This window comes from Leptosomus discolor, chromosome 1, assembly GCF_034619465.1.
Source record: "Leptosomus discolor isolate bLepDis1 chromosome 1, bLepDis1.hap2, whole genome shotgun sequence".
Taxonomy (NCBI): domain Eukaryota; kingdom Metazoa; phylum Chordata; class Aves; order Leptosomiformes; family Leptosomidae; genus Leptosomus; species Leptosomus discolor.
The window spans coordinates 158,006,201-158,025,605 of NC_141391.1; the positions used below are offsets into that span (position 1 = coordinate 158,006,201).

General features: G+C 45.7%; 1 protein-coding gene across 3 annotated transcripts in view; it reads left to right on the plus strand.

Moving 5' to 3' along the window:
- Nucleotides 1–323: 323 nt before the first annotated feature.
- Nucleotides 324–19,405, plus strand: part of CHST11 (carbohydrate sulfotransferase 11) — a 173,537-nt gene continuing 154,455 nt past the window's right edge. For 2 of the 3 annotated variants that reach the window (XM_086468323.1, XM_086468327.1), the window contains exon 1: nucleotides 324–441. In XM_086468323.1, coding sequence (XP_086324449.1) covers nucleotides 324–441 — 118 coding nt within the window. The remainder of the gene's footprint in view (nucleotides 442–19,405) is intronic. The other variant, XM_086468333.1, reaches the window with a different exon arrangement.

Below are 19,405 nucleotides of genomic sequence, written 5' to 3' on the forward strand. Positions count from 1 at the left end.
ACTGCTGCCGCCGCCGCCGGGCGGGACCATCTCTCCCCTTGGCGAGGGGGGGGGGCGCGCTCCGCCCCGGCTCCCCGCCTGGCCCGCCTCCCCCCCGCGCCGCGCAGAGCGCCCCTCCGCCTAGCGCGCGGCGTGGTCACGCCCAACGCAGGCATTAGCGCCCCCCGGTGCGGGGCGCGGGCGCCCGGGCATCCTCCGGCGCGGCGGCGGCTCCTCCTCCCCGGCACCTCGGAGCGCCGCGGGCGCGGAGCGGCTCTCAGCGCCAGCCGTGCGCGCTCCACCGCCCCTCTCTGCCGCCCCTCTCTGCGCCGCCGGACAACGCCATGAAGCCGGCGGTGCTGGAAGTAATGAGGATGAACCGGGTGTGCAGGATGGTCCTGGTCACTTCCGTGGGCTCCTTCATCCTCGTCATCTTCTATTTCCAAAGTATGTTGCACCCAGGTAGGACACCGGCACCGCCGCGCCGCAACCGCACCGGCACCGCAACCGCACCCGCATCGGCACCGGCCCCGTGGAGGGCAGCGCCCGGCTCCGCGCCGGTCCCGCTCCCCGCCGGCGCAGGTGACGGGCGCTCCGGGAGCCCTCGGCGGCTGCCGCCGGCCCTGGCTCTCGCTTCCCGGCGCTGCTGCGGCAGGCGCGGGGCTGGGCGGCGGGCGCGATGCCCTGCAGCCCCGTCCCGGCCGCCGCCCGGGGCAGCCGCGGGAAGGTCGCCTCGCCACCCCCCGCCGTCCCGGCAGGAAACTTCCCGCGGGAGGGAGAAAAGTTGGTTTATTTTTAAAATTTACTATTTTCTGCCTTGTGTCGTGCGTTTGGGGGAACGCGAGCTGCCGCGGCGGAGAGCGGCGCCGGGAGCTGCCCGGCTCCGCGGATCTTTCCCCGCCCAGAGGGGACACCCTACCGCCCCCCCCCATCCGCCGCCGGGGCTGCGGGCCCTCGGTTTGACTGCTTTTTCGGTTTTGGGGGTGTCGGGTACCCCGCGGCCAGCCAGGGGCACCCGCGGCAACTTCGGGCCGCCTCGCCCAAGTTGACCGGAGCGGCGGGGGCGGCTGCCCGGCCCGGGCCGTCCTTGCCCGCGGCAGGGGCGCTTCTGCCCGGCACTGTCCTACCCCGGGGTGTCCGGGCGGCGGAGGAGCCCCTGGTGGTGCCCCTGGCTGGGCACGGTGACAGGGGCGTCGTCACCCCTGATCCAAACTCCTGGCCACCTGGTGCGACTTCAGTTCCCCGGTGTACAAGCGCGGTTGACGCCGGGGTAGAGCTACGCGGGGGGTAGCGGGTGCTGGCTCCCGTGGAAGGCGCTCGGCTGCTGCTTCCCATGCCGGTGGGCTTGGGCCACGGAAACTTCGTGCGGTGTCTGCCGCCCGCACAGATCCATCGTGAGTTGCAGCGAGACTGCTTTGTGCAGCTTGGCTGCGGAATTCATCCGGCATGGCAAGAAAAGATTAATTTTGATGTGTCCGTCTGTCTCTCTTTTTCCCCTTCCTGCCTGAGAAATGAGGTGGAAATTGCACTTTGCGGTGTGTTTTTTGGAGGGATCTGACAGCTGAGCAGAGGAGTGAGGCTTGTAAGAGGGAGTGATACCTCTCAGCAGACCAAGAGCTGTAGCATAGCGGCCGCACTTCTGGGCAGGCGAGTCTTCTCAGCCGTACCTGTAAATCTCCCCTGCCAGCTCTGGAGTACCGTGGCTACAGGCAGAGCTGTAGCAAAAAAGGGAATTGCAGCTTGCTGAAAAGGAAAAGGACATACTGAGTTTCACTTTTTCTTTCCCTGCTTGTAGCTACGGAACGATAGTTAATTAAAAAATTATTTTTTCCTGAAAGTTTTTGGAGTGAAATGGTAGAGGCTTATTGCACTGATAGGATTAGGAATCGGTAGATCTGCTGTTTTGTGGTGAAGCCAAGTCCCGTTTGGCGTTTTTCTATCAACTGTCTGCTCCTCCGAAGTTGGTATCATTTGCTTGATGAATGTGTTCTCGTATGGTGCCCATCTGTGTTAATACCTGCCAACTCCTTGGAAAAATTAGCATATTGTTTTCTTTCCTGCTGTGTCTGCTCCACACTTACTGGTTTCACAAGGAGTGCTCAGCCCTTAGCAGACCTGGGGAAGGCTTTATTTTAGGGCTCGAAGGCACCATGTGGAATTATTGGTTCTAACACAGCTTCACCAATTTAATAAAAGTATGGTATTTTCATTGGTTGCATCCTACAGATAATATAGTTTGTATTCAGAAAATTTGGCCAAGAGTTATTATTTCACCTTGTTTCAGAAGGATTATACTGCTGGAACACAAACTCAGCATGCAGTAGGTGAGAGATTAAATAAAATATTCTTCTCTGAATTTTTGAATGTAGAAAAATCGCCTTTCAAGAGTTTTCTGTGTCCTCTGTAGCGAACTGCTGGAGACGACGAATTTATATTCGTGCTATTGTGAAACTATAAATAGGCTGAGATTTTAGTACAATTCAAAGGATTTTCCGTAAACTCCAAGGAGGGACTGCGAAGCTGTGAAATCACTGGGAGGATAATCTGTACCCGTTTTCCGTTTGACACATACTTAAGTTGTTAGTGTGAGTGGAGAAGATCTGGAAATAAATGCCATCACAACCTGTCCGTCTTTATTGTACCTTTTTGATCATAACTGATTCTGCTTTTTTGTGGGCCGTTTCTCTGGTGGAAACTGCTAGAAACCTACCGAACTCTAATCTAGAGCCATGTAGAGTGTGGCCATTTGGTTTACATATGGTTTGGAAGGCTCGAACAGCTGTTTCCACCAGGTGTCTATCATGTGATTGTGTGTGTTACCATCTTGGTGGTGCAAGCAATTGATTAACACAGAGTTCTTGAAGGGCTGGGGAGAAGGAGGTAGTAGACCTGCCAATGTGATACGCATCAGGTAGCAGGTCATTTTGAGGCGTTATGTCCTTATTTTAAGATACGTTTGTAACCTTTCTTGATGGATGTGTAAATTCACTGGAACCAGACCCTGGGCAGAGTGCGTGTCAGGTGGGATGGGCTGGAGGTATTAAGAGCTTTCAAGTTCTTGGCCGATACACCTTTTGTTGTGGAGGGCGTGTATTTCAGCCAGTCCATGCTAGAGTATGTGTCTTGGGATGGCTACCAGGGGGAGCTGTCTCTTGTACCCTGGCTTGCCACCTGTTGCTGTTGTTGGTAGCTTGCAGGGCTCTCTAAGGTAGGCACTTTGCAATCGGAGTTAGCTGAAAGATTCCCACCCAAACCTTTTTGGATGGAAAAGAAGGTTAAGTTCTTTGCAAGAAGTGTCAACTCCTTATTAAAAATCTGGTTGTTTCTTCACCCACCAGGTTCTCTTGATGAATTTTTGGAGACTTGTTCTCTGCCTGCAGAGCTTTCCAGACAATTTTAGGTGTGACACAGAAGGTGAAAGACGCTGGAAGGCCATCAAATGATGAGTCCAGCCCTCCTCAGGGACAGGACGAGTCTTTGTCTGATAGATGGGTATTTGCGATTTTAGGAGGTCTGAATGTGGCTCTCTTGCTAGGAACACTAGAAAAACAGATTTCTGTTGGGACTTTTTTCTTTGGGATAAACAAATAGGAAAATGACATCATTAACAGAAGCCTTTCTTGAAAAAACAAGCAAACAAACCCCCCTAATGACAAAAACACACCCGAAGCCTGAAGCAGGGAAGGTGAACTTAGCCCTTATCTTTGCGAAAGAATGGGATGTTGTGTTCCTTGTGCTGTATCTCAAATACCAGCATATTGGAAGATATTCAGGTGCTTTCTACTCCTTGTTCTTTTTTGGCTTCATACCCATTCCTCAATGATAAGCCAGTGGTAAATGTGCTGTCCGGTTACTGCACCTTTGCATTGTCTGAATTTTGGCAGAGATTGTCTATGTGCTGGGGAACCCACCCTCCCAAATTAGGTTTCCCAACCAGTTGTTGGTGGGGGAAGGTGAATGGTGCTGCTCTCTAGTGCTCAGCAGCACCGTAAAGAAAACTTTGGAGATAATCCTGGCTTCTGTGACTTATCTGTGGGTTCGGGGGACTGTTTTTTTTCCTGAGGGAGGAAATGGCAGTGGGGACTCCAGTGTGTTTTCCTGTTGCCTGTCTGGCCTTTTCTGAAAAGAAAAAAACATACTGCAGTGTTTGCTGTAGCTGGATATAGAGCGATGTAGAGCTGACTTTCCCCAGCTCTTTCCTTTTCCCCCATGTGCTATCTGGATGACTGAGTGCAAGGTGGTTATTGCTGCAGGCTCCTGGATAGTCTGTGTACAATGGGTCAGTCTTGGGGTTTTATATGGCAGCCCATCATAGTTTTATCTGCTGCTTTTCCTGGGACATCAGTTTGCTCACTAGTCCTTAGGCTGCCTACGCTTCCACAGATGTGTGTGCTTTCTTCTGTAGGCATCCCAGCTGCAGTGAGTGGGGGGGACTGTGTGTCAGTGAGTGCAGGCAGGAGCTGCTCTGCTAGGCTGGGGTCAGACTGACAATGTGCTGGGATCCTTCAAGATGAAAAATTCCACATAAAGGTAGAATAATTAATACCGTCTTTATCTTACCTGATACAGGCTTATGAAACTAACTTACTCTAAATCTGATTTTTTTTCTTTTTTTTTTTTTTTTTTCCCTCCACTGCAGACCAGGATGGTTTTGTTCCGTTTTCCCTCTCCCGTTTTAGACTGCTACTGTTCTTCTATGGACGCTAGCAAGGGTTAGATCCTCAGACTTGCCTTCTGTCCATGATCTTCTCAGATACTCACGCAGCACCGTATGACTGATAGCTGCTTATTCCTTCCAGAAGGCTGATGTCTACCTTTGCTCAAATGTCAGAACAACTCAAATCGCATGAGATTTTTTTTTTTTCCCTTCTGTCTGAAGACAGGCTCACCATTGGTTTTGATGGAACATTCTGTTTGAAAATCAGTGCAGCGGTCTCCCATCTTCCAACTGATCCTTGCTTTCTCCCCTGCTTATAAAGGGGAATGAGATCTGCAAAGCAGTGGGTGCATGGCATTCCTTTGATGGGCCCTGTATACTGGTTTTAAATTATTCTGTTTGGAATACAGAGAAATAGAGTTCATTTGACAGCCACAAGAATCTGGCCCTCATTTAATTGAATGCAATGAAATCCATCTCCCCCCGTTGCAGGCAGAAACCCTGCCGTGAGCCTGAGAGGGGGCTGTGCTGTATCTTTTTGTTGCTGTCCCTATAAGCTTTTCATTGATTTCCATGGGACTGCATCATCAGCGTGAGCAAATTTATTCTGGTCCCTCTTCTCAAAGGTACTGATAGTCTGGGACTGCTTGAAGTTGAGAGTTAAACTGCTCTTTGTATCTTCTGAAAATCTTCTTGGTTAGTGAATATTATGCCTATTAGAAGAGCAACTTTTTCTATTGCAGTGTGTATTAGTGTAGTGACAACTGCTTGCTGACCTTAAAAAATAAAAATCTCTGTTTCTGAATGTGTTCAAGCAAAAATTACCTGACACTGTCAACAGCAATGTATTATTAAATTTTAATTTATCAGAGTATTTATTACTCCACAGTTACCATTTCTACAATGTAGGTTTTTTATAAGATTTTAATTTTTTTTTTTACTGTGAATCAATATTAGGAAACTGTGTGCTGACTTTCATAGCATTGACTCTGTATTCACAGATGTAAAAGTGTCAAGACTTGGCTAAAGTCTAACTTTTTAAGAGATAGAATCAATGTGAATGGAGACTTTATTTTTCCTTTAGAAAAAAGCATATAGAGCAGAAAAGCCCAGTGCTTTTTATAAATAAATTTCTACAGTCGATCAGGTGCAACTAGTATGTCAATTTTATCTCTGTATAGGGTGAGCATATTTCTGAATTGTTTCCATTACTTTTCAGAAGTGACAGGTAGTTTATCTTGTATGTACTATACCATGTAACTAATTCTAAAAGAGAGAATTGGAAGAAATTAGAACCGTGTTACTTTTTCCCAAAGCCAGCACTGCTGTATTTTGTTTGACTCTGTTGCCAGACGTACTGTATCAAATCCTGCCTGACAAAGCTGCTGCAGTTGTCCTTGTGTGAATGTCATTCCAGCACAGTTTTTTTTCCTCTTGAGCCTTTTGGGCTGATGCCTGAGGGAGTTAAGGACAGGGCTGGGGGACAGTAGGGTTTGAATCTGATGGTTTTTCTTGCAGATTGTTTGTGTTATTCAAGGCAAACATTTGAGTTCTGTGTGACTTGTCTGAGTGTCAACATACATAAAATCATGTGTGGATGCATTGGTGAAGGGCCCAGTTCAAATCAAAGTTTTCCCCTTCACATATAGGAAATAAAATTAAGTTCAGGGATTTTGTGCTTTTGTGGACCTGGCATGTCTGGGATAGAAATGTCTGTGGTGGGTCATTTAGATTCAGCAGCCACCTACTATATTACAAGGATAATGTTTCAGAGCACGTTTGTATTTTGTTGGATGTTCCTGTTCCCTGTGGAGTCCATTCATGTAAGATATTTGTGGATGAGGTAGGTATTTGTCCTTACAGTCGCAATTCAAACTGTAGAGTTTGGTTAATTCCTCATTGTTTGTCTTTCAGTATCCAGGTTATAGATAGCATCCTTTTGTTGTGGGCAGAATGCTCGCATGTGACAAAGTGGTGTTTCTGGCACAACCCTCATGCTCTAACTAGAAGATGAGACCACTGGAGACTACAGTGAACCAATGAGAGAATTCACTTCTTAATTATCTCTGGCTCATGCCTCCAGACAGAGGGATTTTCTTGGATTCCAGTTTTGTGAATGTAATCAGTGGAGGATGCAGCGTGTTTCCCCTTTCATGTAATTGTTTGGCACCTGAAACTAAGGTTTCATGAATAAATCAAAATTCACCGCATATACACTTGGACTCTGTGTCACTTCTCTTACATGATGTTGTTATCCCCCATTATTCATTTAATGCCAGATCGATGAATGTGGCTTGTTGACTTGCCCGCTCCACACGCTCCTTAATAAGGAGTTAGTTGTTGGTGAAATTGTCTGGAGCAGATCCATTCCCTCCTGTCAAACTGAAGTCATAAGTTTTTATATTAATGGCCTGTTAGGTTTCAGCTCCCTCCCCACTGTCCTCTTGGGCGGTCACACCAGCTGTAGCATCACTAGGAAGTACCTAATGAAAGGCAACCAGTGCACAAAAGTTGTGCACTTTATGTATAAGGAATAAGTGCATGGAGAGTGGTGACCATCCCATGGCAGTGTATGTCCTCTGCTCTGTCCCTTCTGTCATGCCCACTTCAGTCCCTGGGGGCTGGTGGGGACCCCCTTGCACAGGACATGGGGATTGCAGATGTGTCTGTGGGAACTGGCCTGCTTTACCTGTTCCACTCTATGATCTTACAGGGTTGAAAAGCTTTGTGCTGGCAAGTCTCAGAGCCAGAGCGGATGACAGGACTCTCATTTCTGTGACAGGCTAACAGGACTTGGACTAAACAGCATGGTATAAGTAGGTGCAGCACAAGCATTTGTTAATTTGCAGCAAGCAAACTTTGCATCCATGCGAGTCAAGGAGGCTTCCCTGTATTAAAGAAATGTTACTGCGTAATGCATTTCACATTTAATTATCCGGTTTGTTTTTATTTTAAACTAATATGCTTTTTTTTTTTGGTTGCTTTTTATACCTTGCCCATGTTGGCAATGAAAGTAAATGACAGCTTTGCTTTTGATGTTATTAATTTTACACATTAGAAATAAGGTCCTAAATGAGGTGTTAACATTTAACTTGTAAGCATCAGAAGGGTATGTTATTTAAAAGAAATAAAATTAGATGGCTGCCACTGGAAACTTTGGAGTAAAATGTCATTAGCGTGTACTGATGAACACTGAGGCTAGATTTGGAAACTTAATATTTCATTTTTTTTTCCTCCTGACAAATTTGAATCTCTAGATTAAAAAAGCTGAGTGTGAGCACTTATAAAATGTTGACTTAAACAAGGGTTCTACACAAATGTGTGTGGACGTGCACGTGCACCCACCCATCTTCTCTTGCCCTACAAAATTTGTAGCTGGCGCTCAAGGTAATCCAAATGCATTGATTTCTGAAGTGCAAACCCTTTTCTCCTAACAAGGCTGCTGCAAGGAGTATGAAGTTCTTTTGTATTAAAAGAAATCCCAGAAGTGCCAAGAGCTCCACGTAGGTGCCTTATTTTCCTAATTGAAACGTATAGTCAGTGTGGCTTCTCATTTCTGTTATTTCTTCTCAATTTATATGTGTTTGGAAACTTCCATCTCGAGAGAAGTAATGATTTTATGAATTTTCTAGGCTGTGGAAGAGCAGGGATTTTTATGGGGGTATATCAGCTTAAACAGTAAGAGTGCCTCTTCAAGGTAGCCTTCATCTTGTTTGTGCCAGGCTGTAGACATTGAAGGATGACTTTGCATCCGTTACTATCAATCACTGCTGCAAGGGCTTCACACTCCTATGAAAAAAAAACTTAAAAGAAGGTGCTGGGGGAAATGGAAAATACAAACAATGCAATTGAGCAGAATTTCTCACGGCACTGTGATTCCAGGGGTTTGGAAGAAGGTAACTCTATCCAGCAAGTGTCATGGCGGTAGGTGGACTGTGCTATGGGAAAACAGGTGTGAAATGCTCACATCCTGTAAATGTTTGCTGTTTTGCCATGAGAAGTAGCCTTGATTTCAAGGATGTGAGTAAAGTGATCTGCATGTGGTTTTGCAGGATCTGGCCCCTCTTCTCTCCCTGCTCTAGTAGGTGAAAGAATAGGATATGGTCCTTCTCAGCCATGCTTGGTCTGCATGGGAACTGCTGCTGCTGCTTTGAATATTGTCTCAGGCTAAAAGATGCCATCCTTAGTAATCTTAATCTCAAAAGATTGCGTCTTTTTATGTCACTTGGCTAAGCAGTGGGAGACGATGGATTTTAATTGCAGAGTCCACACATAATAATCCACAAGGAATAAAAGGATTTGTTGGGTTTCAGTCCACTTCTCAAACACATTGTACTCAGTAAAAAGCAGAGAACTGTGGGTTTTTTTCCCTACTTTATTTTAAAAGCCAACACTTTCTATCCATTTTTAAGACATTCTGACAATTCAGGATATGTTTTCCGAATGGTAAAAAGGTGAATTCAGAAGGCATTTGGAGTAATGCCTTCTGAATTCACGTAACAAATGACATGGTAGCTGTCATTTTCATGCTTTTTTTGGCTAATAAATTATTATCTAAGGGGGGGGGTGTCAAAGTTTAAAATGGATAACTTGTAGGGATTTTTGGATTAGGGAAGGTAGACATATAATAATAAGGTGACTATAATTGGATCCCATGGATGAGCTCTACTGTAATACCTTGTCTTAAAACAAAGAGCTTTAGGTAGTTAAAATCCTTTTAAAGACTATTTGCATTATTGTGCTTTAAAGTTGGTTGGTATGCTGGCAGAACAAAAATGTCTGTATTATCTGGAGTGACCTGACATGGAATAGCACATTCCACACCCACACTTGTGGGTACCAGGAGCCGAATATGTCCTTCTAGTAATCTGTATTTTTACACCCTGTGTTGGAAGTGAGAGCGGAGAATTTATAGTAACTGAGGGGGAGGGAATTAACACTTTTTAAACACTTAGTGATTAATAAAATGTGTCAGTTGGGATAATAAATATAAAACTGATAAAGCCTGTATTTTTCTCTTAACTTCTGAATTATATTTGAGTCTCCAGATGGGGATAAGCAATTTATCTTTGGAGTTAATTGTGTGTATGTGCACATAATTATGAAGCTGATGTAACTGCTGATCAACTGGGACAAATACATCAGAGAATCAGAGTGGCTATTGACACACATACTCTGCCTCCCAAGCATTGGTATGTCCCACTCCTGGTTTAGGGATTTTTGGCGGATCAGTCAGCTGGACGTTGTGCAGAGTTCCTGTCACCACTACACTGGCAATCCTGGGACCACGCTGGCTGATCTTTGCCTCTCCACCTTCCTTCTTTTCCCAAACCAGACTTTGTGGTCCTTTGTGGCAAGTTTAGGGAAACTCAAGTAGGGTGAACACGGCTGCCTGCTAGGCTGTTGGGTTTGGGGTTTTGTTTTGGGCAAGCCATAAGCTTTTATGACTTTTTCTGAAAGGAGTACATTGAGTGGTTTGAATTTGCTGGTGGATTAATTGCATGAGGTCTGCATGATTGACTGGAGGATTCAATGGTTGCTTTTCAGTTAATTTCAGTGAGCGCTGGGTCTGGTCTACTGTGCCAGAGCAGAGGCTTTTTGAATTGTATGAAGGGTACACATCCCCTGTGGTGGTAGAAATATAGGATTGCAGGCTTGGGTGGAGCTTTGAACTGTTTCTGCCCTGTAAATCTGGGTCAGCTCTATTGACTTGATTATATCAACTCTGAAATCAAAGCTATTGTAACGAAAAGCAGAATTTGTCCCTCTGTGTCTTCCTACAGAGCAATATACAATAGAATAACAGCTTTGATTTTTCTCCTTTCTCACTTACTTGTCCTTCACAGAGTACTTCTGCATTCAACTGAATGGTAGCTTTTCCCCCATAGAGATACATGCTTGAAGTATTGAAGGGGGGGTGCTGTCTGTTTTCATTCGTTTCAGTGAAAATGACATTGACAGATAAGCTATATGTAACCATTGCCATGCAGGCCATCAATATGATCGAAGTCTTCTGGTCCTACTGTAGAGCTTCTCTATCCTACGCAGAAAAGGCTATTAATATTTCTGATGTGACAGCAGAATTGTAATTGCATTAAAGAAAAAAAAAAATGGGAAAAAGTTGGGGCTTCTGGAGCTGTTAACTATTTTGAGATAAAACTCTTTTGAGATACTAAATGAGCTGAAATGGATAATATAAGACAGACATGATTTAATTAAAATCATCTTCATATTTGGCTGCCTTGATCCAGCTTGTTGTTTCTGGTGTTACATTAGTGTTTCTGGTGAGTCTTTCCCCATTCTGTTACCTGTTTCCTGAATGCTTTTCTTCCAGAGTAGAGAAAGGAGAATTTTTGCAGAGAATGCCAGGACAGTTTTCAAAAGAAAAATACACATGGGGCTATAGTATCTGAATGATTAGTAATGCACAAAGCCTGTACATCGGTATAATGTCAGTGACTTACAGCCTCAAGAATGCTGTAACCAGCATGGTAACACTTTACTGTGAGAACTCTTTGTGCAGCTAGAAATGTGTCTCATTCCCTCCAGTGCGGTTGGGCACCAAAGGAAACGGTCCATAATTCTTGCATGTCCAAACTGGCTTGGGTTGTTTCCCATTGCTAATCATTAGATGGACTTTTTTCCCCTTCGTTTTAGTTTTCTTTATACTCTTTAGACCTTTGCTTGCTTCTACATTCATTGGGAGGTGATGTGACTGAGAGAGATTTATTTCATGCTCCATTTCCAGCTGTGAGGGGATCTCTTGTCATCAGATTGTACCTCAACTGCTCTTACCTTGCCGGAATGATTTGTGCCTGGTGTATTTCTCCAGCATTGTGGGAGCCTGGAAACACTGCTGAATGTCGAGCAATGTGTGTTGTATATTGGTTAATAGCAAGTCTGTGCTTTCCTGCTATCTGCTGCAGTTGAAAGCTTTTGCTAGCAGCAGGTTAGGAGCAGTATTTGTAGAAATCTTTGAGAGTTTGGGTCCAAGTCTGCTTCTTTGGTAGTAATACTTTGCTTTAATCATAAGGCTTAAAAATATTCCACAAAGTAGGTTCATGCTTTCTCTTTCACTCTACGGCTAGGGAAACTGAGGCATGGACAGGAAGGGTATGTGTGCAGGGATTTGGTTAATGGTTTCCCACCAGGTGTTAGTGGCACATTCAGGAATAAAACTTGAGGGTAGGATGGTTTTGTGGAGCCTGACGCTTGCATGATCTAAGGGCTGTAATCCCTTATAGGTTTGGAATAGACAAACTAGTGCAAACTAGATGTTGCGCACAACCAAAGTCCCAGCATTCAGCCCAAGGCACACCACTGCAGCCTCATCTAGGTGTGTTCTAGGCTTGTGAGGATGACTGTTGTGAACAGTCTTTGTGTGTCGTTCGTAGTGCTCCACCAGGAAAATCCTCCAGCTGTAGATACATGGGACTTTGAGAGCTCCTTTTGAGCTCTCCTGTATAAGGTCTCCACGGGACCATGAGTTGTGCCCCAGCGCATCAGAGTCTGATGCTAAGCTACAGACATGCTCTGCTTGGTTGTACTACAGAGCAGAGACATAAACAATTCTTGCTTCTAATTTTTCACTGTGTTTTGCCTTTATGTTTAGGTTTCTAAAGTGTAAAGAAGCATTGAGAGCTTATGGGTAAGAATTAGGAGGCAGGCTGATATGGGAGACATTGTTGTGGGTGTTTACTATAGGCCACCTCACCAGGATAAGGAGTGAGATGAAGCCTTCTACGGACAGCTGGAAGCAGCCTCACAGTCATGGGCCCTGGTTCTCGTGAGGGATTTACCCTGATATTTGTTGGAAAAGTAACACAGCCAAGCAACCACAGTCCAAGAGGTTCCTGCAAAACATTGATAACTTTTTGACTCAGATCGTGGAGGAACCAACGAGGAGGGGTGTGCTGTTGGACCTCATACTAACAAACAAAGAAGGACTGGTCAGGGATGTTGAGGTTGGGGGCAGCCTTGACTGTAGTGACCACGAGATGGTAGAGTTCAGAATTCTGCATGGAAGAAGCAGGGCAATCGGTAGGATTGCAACCCTGAATTTCAAGGGAGCTAACTTCAGCAACTTGGAAGACCTACTTAGAGGGATCCCATGGGCTAGGGTTCTAGAAGGTAGGGGGGCCCAAGAGAGCTGGTTGCTATTGAAGCACCATTTCCTCCAAGCCCAAAACTGATGCATCCTTATGAGGAAGAAGTCGAGCAAAAGAGGTGGAAGGCCTGCTTGGATGAGCAAGGAGCTCCTGGAAACACTCAAAAGGGAAGAAGGAAGTTTACAACATGTGGAAAAAGGGACTGGCCACTTCGGAAGAATATAGAAATATTGTCAGAGTATGCAGGGATGCAACAGGGAAGGCTAAGGACCACTTGGAATTAAGTCTGGCTAGAAGTGTCAAAGACAATAAGAAAGTATTCTCCAAATACATCAGTAGCAAAAGGAAGACCAGGGAAAATGTGGATGCCCACTGCTGAATGAGGCGGGTGCCCTGGTGGTGGAGGATATGGAGAAGGCAGAGTTACTGAATGCCTTCTTTGCCTCAGTCTTTACTGCTGAGGCTGGTCATTAGGAATCCCGGACCTTGGAAGTAGGAGAGGAAGTCTGGAGGAAGGAAGACTGCCCCTTGGTCAAGGATTGGGTTAGAGATCTCTTAGGTGGACTGGACACTACAAATCCATCGGCCCTGATAGGATGCACCTGTGAGTGCTGAGGGATCTGGCAGGTGCTATTGCTAGGCTGCTCTCAATCATCTTTGAAAGGTCATGGAGGACAGAACTGCCTGAGAACTGGAGGAAAGCCAATGTCACTCCAGTCTTCAGGAAGGAGGATCTGGGTAACTACAGGCCAGTCAGCCTCACTGCATCCCTGGAAAGGTGATGGAACAGCTCATTCTGGCTGTTGTCTCTAAACAGGTGGAGGAAAAGAGGATTATCAGGAGTAATCAGCATGGATTCACCAAGAGGAAATTATGCTTGACCAACCTGATAGCCTTCTATGATGGCATGACTGGCTGGGTGGATGAGGGGAAAGCAGTGAATGTTGTCTACCTGGACTTCAGCAAGGCTTTTGACACTGTTTCCTACCACATCCTCATAGGTAAGCTTAGGAAGTGTGGTATAGACGAGTGGACAGTGAGGTGGGTTGAGAACTGGCTGAAGGACAGAGCTCAGAGAGTTGTGATTAGTGGTGCAGAGTCTAGTTGGAGGCCTGTAACTAGCAATGTTCCCCAGGCGTCGGTTCTGGGTCCACTGTTGTTCAACATAGTCATCAATGACCCGGATGAAGGGACAGAGTGCACCCTCAGCAAGTTTGCTGATGACAAAACTGGGAGAAGTGGCTGATACACCAGAAGGCTGTGCTGCCATTCAGAGAGACCTGGACAGGCTGGAGAGTTGGGCGGAGAGGAATCTAATGAGGCTCAATAAGGGCAAGTGTAGGGTCCTGCACTTGGGGAGAAATAACCCCAAGCACCAGTACAGATGGGGGGTTGACCTGCTGGAGAGCAGCTCTGTGGAGAAGGACCTGGGAGTTCTGGTGGACAACAAGTTGACCGTGAGCCAGCAAAGTGCCTTTGTGGCCAGGAAGGCCAGTGGTGTCCTGGGGTGCATTAAGAGTGTGGCCAGCCAGTAAAAGGAGGTTATCCTCCCCTCTACTCTGCCCTGGTGAGGCCACATCTGGAGTGCTGTGTCTAGTTCTGGGCCCCCCAGTTTGAGAGATAGGGGACTACTGGAGCAGAGGGCTACTGAGATGATTAGGAGACTGGAGCACCTCCCCTACGAGGAAGGGCTCAGAAACCTGGGCCTCTTTAGCCTAGAGAAGAGAAGGCTGAGAGGGGGTCTTGTCAATGCTTATAAATATTTAAAGGGTGGGTGTCAAGAGGATGGGGCCAGGTTCTTTTCAGTGGTGCGCAGCAACAGGACAAGGGGCAACGGGCACAAACTGGAGGAGAGGAAGTTCCACCTGAACATGACGAAAAACTTCTTTACGTTAAGGGTGACAGAGCACTGGAACAGGCTGCCCAGGGATGCTGTGAAGTCGTCTCCTCCGGACATACTCAAAATCCACCTGGATGCAGTCCTGTGCAACCTGCTCTAGGTGAACCTGCTTTGGCAGGAGGGTTGGACTAGATGATTTCTGGAGGTCCGTTCCAACCCCTACCTTTCTGTGATTCTGTGAATCTTCCCTGTGTATGCCCTGACAAACACTGAATGGCCTTTCTTTTCTGCATCAGAAGTTGAAGGTGTACTTGAAGAAAAACATCAAAGGCCCTCACTAGCTCTTGGGAAGTAATTCTAGTTAATGTCTTCTAACACTTCAGCATTGAATGCCCAGCTTGAAGTCAGGTTCCATAAGTGGAGCTTGGAAGCGAGCAGCAAAATATCCACCTTTTCAAGCTGAGTACAGCAAAGTTTGCTGCATAGGAATTGTCTGACATCTTTGGTGCTTCCATTGCTTGAGAGAGGTAGTCATTGACTAGTGGCATAGTGTTGCCTAAATGAAGAGGGACACTGCAGCTCAGGGAACTGGGTTTCTGCTGCTAGTTCTTTCCAGCCTCTTGCAAACAGCATTTCAGCTATTTTATTCTTCAACTACCTTCTCCCTTGCACTATCTAAGCAACAGGCAGCTTCTTCTTCATCTGGAAAGGTTATCTTTGGAGTGCTCAACACAAAAGAGTGGTTGTCTAGGTGAAAGGGTCATGGCAATGGTGTTATACAAATGTCTATTGAGATGGAGGCTGTGTCTGTGCTTAGAAATCTCTTTTCTGGGCTAGCAAGCCTGTCTTACTCTATACAGTGTTATAGTTGGGCAGCTTTTGCCTGTGGAAGTTGGATTGATGATCAATATAGGTGACAAAAAGGCCTGCTTCTTCCGTTTTTGTGTTCTTTTGCCTTTGTGACCAGGTTGCCTAGAGGTTTTGCCAGCAAATCTAAGTTTATTTAAAAAAAATAAGAGAAAGAGAGATAAGATACACTAAAACCATACCCTTTCTATGGTCTTCCTGTGTCAGCAAAGCTCTTAAGTGTCAGTCAAGGCTGTTGCACATGATCCATCCTGGGTTTTTACTCACACACCCATGATTAACATGTCTGTAAATTAAAATATTGCCTCTCTGTAAAATATATTGTCCCTGCACTTTTCTCATTCTTATTTTATTGCAATTTTAAGGTCAAAGTTCCTATCACTTATATCAAAGAAGTAACATCAGTGATGTATGTGAGGGGCTGCAGCTGCTGACATGCTCTCCCAAATCCTTCCCTTTTAGACCTCCATGTTTTCTGTGGTGTCTGTGGGACATTGCTGGTGTTAATTCCTTGAAATGGACGTCTCTGGTACAGCATTTTACAAATGTGTTTGTGACTGCTTGGAACAGCCTCAGATTTAAATCTACCATCTTCAGTTCCTGTGGATGTCTGGGGCATCAGAAGTAATGTTTCATGCAGTGCTGTTCAAGGTGTGGAGAAACTTGATTATTTATAATACCTGCTACTTAACAAGTTTGAAAGGATATTTTCTACCTCAGTCGTGCAAATGTAAACAAAAAAACCTACCATCTATCTTGCTGAACGTGTGTGACTGTTTCCCACAAGTACGGGACTAGCAGCTGTAGGCTATGAGCTGCACTTAGGTGTTGTGAAGAGACAGACCTTTTGTCAAGCAATGCGAGGCATCTAAGAATACTTCTCTTCCTGCCTTTTCCCTCACCTGCTGATCTGTAAGTCTCTGTCCCCCCTCATGGTCAAACAAGTGTAGCAAAAAACGTACCTGCATCTGCGAAATTCTGGACTTTGTTTGCTTCTTGCTCATCTGTCAGAGATTAATTTTGCATTGAATTATGAAAAATGTTGCTCAGTCACGAGTTATGGCTGGTACTAGATTGCCAGCACACTACATCTGCGTTCGAATGTTCAGGAGAGGGGCTAATTTAAAAATTTCAGTTATAGCCTAAAAATACATGTGGAGTCTTTTTTTTTTTTTTTTAATGTTTAATTTCCTTGCTGGAAATAGCAGGGTTGTGTCATGTTTGTCATCTTTTATAGCTGTAGGCAGTTTTAAGCACGACACAGTTATGTGGCAAACTGGAAAAATCTACACCCATTGTCCTCAAGTGAAGGCATGTAAGAATGGCACTATGGCTACATCAAATACTGCCCATGTGGAAATTAAAGGAGCTGATTTTTGAGCAGACAACTAGTGTTTGTATGTTTAATTTATATAGTAGCCCTTTCAGTTCGCATCTGTTCTGTGCCCTTTGGCAAGCAGGCTTGCCATTTTTTAACAAGCGAAGACGTTGTCAAGTTCAGGGAATAAGACTTGGGGTTTATTTTACTTTCTGCTTGTTTTGTCATTGTTATAAGATGATCCTTAGGGAAAAGAGGTTGACCCCAGGAAGGAGGGAAGCTTTGTCTTCCCAGGCTGCCAATAATCTTATCAGTACAATACAAAATAAGCACTTAGGACCCAATTGCATCTCACTTTCTCGTGTGCAAGCAAGGCAGCTGCAAGGGGATCATGCTGTTAATGAACATGATCTGAGAAGCATGTGTTTATGTTTCTGCATCCATAGCTAATGTATGACTGGGCCTTCTTGTGAAGGATTTTCATCCGGAACAGAGGGTGCAAAGATCGGAGTTCATATTCCAGTGGATCATAGCAATTAGCTAGCAGGAAGGAGGCATCAGTTCCTGCTTTGCTTTTGTCTCTGTCCTTGCTCTTCTTCTGCACTAGGGTAATCTCTGCCTTCGTGGCTCTGCTGGAGCAGAGTCCTGTGGCAGGCACACCACAGACCAAATCTTGAGGGCAGGAGCCTGATGAGCCTCACATGCAGTGGCAACACTGACGTGTAATAGAGCTGCTCTGAACTTATCCAGTTCAACATAGGTAGGGGGTAGCCCCAGCACAATAGAAAAGCAGGTTATTGCTGGAAACAGTTGCTGGCTACCAAAACTGGGAATTCTGACAGGTTATTTCAAACTCAAGTGTGAGCCTGTGTTTGACCCCAATTACCACTTCATTTCTGCATTGCTTTGAAATGGGCTTGTGTGCAGATACAGGTTTCATGGAGAGCTCAGATGTGGATGGAGAGGACACTCATGCTTTCACTACTGCTGAAGTAAGGATACACATGTCCCTGTCTGTGGCATGATGAACCAGGCATAGATTGTCCATAGCTTCCCACTGTTTCTTCACTGCCTGTCTTGTATACCAACACCACGAGCTTGTGCTGGGTAAGTTGGTCAGCTGGCTTCCTTCCTAGCATAGGCAGATGCCCTGCTTTGCAGGGCATTAGGCTGAGCTGCCACCATGAGCAGCGTGGACTCAGGCATCTGTGTGAGGATGAGCTGTGCCCCATCACTGTTCTTGAACAGTGCTGCTAACAGTGGCTTTTGTTGGTAGTTTGCTTTACTGGGAGACTAGGTTACAGTAAAATGGCCAAATCACTAACATTAACCTCCTTCCTAGCATGTAGCTATAACCATTCAGGAAGTGGTTGGAGGAGCCGGGAGTTGCACCTCTATCACCAGGACCATTCTCTTCCCAACTTGCGTGTCCCTGTCTGCACCCTGTTCATGCCCAAAGACATGGCCATTCAGTTGTAAGCCTGAAACTTAGTAGCTTGAACAGACGCCAGGTGAATTGCCTTATACTGTGGTGTGTGATTAAACTAGAGGCATAAATCATTAATAAAGTGAGTGGTATTTTCCACCTCTTTTTATTGTTGGGGTCCAGATTTTTTACTTCCTGGTGAGAAAGTCAATGTATTCTTGCAAACACTGCAACTTTGCTTTTTCTTTTAACATGGGGGGAATATAGGTGTCGGGACAGCAGGAGCAGGGCTCCCCGTGAGAGGGGATGAGATGGGAGTTGAGGATGAGCCCAGGGTGGGAAGTACCCTTAGTGATGGGGTGCAGCCCTATGGCAGCCAAGCACGGTGGTGACAGGCTCTGGTTGTGGTCCGAGTTAGGGTGAGGTAACAAGTTGAGTATATCCACCCAGAAAACAGGGCCTAACTATAAAGAAGGTATGATGTCCATCTAAGAAGACCAGCCAGTAAGTTTGGACATCAGGAGAAAAGGCTGGACATAGGGCTGCCTGTGACATAGCTTAGGTCAGGACTGGGTGCCCAGGCCTGAGGTTAGACACAGGGGCTTGTGGACAGGGGTTCTTAGGGAGATTGGTCAGGACAACCAAGGTCTGTTGGTGCTCGCAGGGCCCTGGCAGGAGGGTTTCTAGCTTGTTTTCATGATTTACTATCTTACAAACTTCTGAAAAAAGCTCTTGTGACAGGCATCACAGATGGCCTTGCACTGCAGAGGAGCCCAGAAACAAGTGGTAGGCAGTGAGAACAATTTGCTGTGCCAGTTGTTCCACTGCCATGATCATAAAGGTTTCATGTTTTGTGTAATGGTTTACAGTTCATCTTGGCTTTTAGACTTTCCCAGTTTTGATGTTAAATGCAAAGATGCTTTGGGGGAGGGGGAGGAAAGGCATCTCAAACCACAGCGTGGAAACATGTAGCAGTTATAGCCAGGAACACCCCATGCCTGCTGAGCAGCTACTTCTTCAGACTTGGTGCAGTTAGTTATTCTTCAGATGACCAGAACAACATCTGGTGTAATCCTGGGATTTGCAGCATTGTTACAATATTTAAGACCACAGTTTGGGAAGAGATGGATGTAAGAGATAAAAGGTTGGGGGGTTAAGGGCGTGTAGGTTAGCTGATCTTATTCTGTTGAGGGGGAAGAGCCCCTACTAG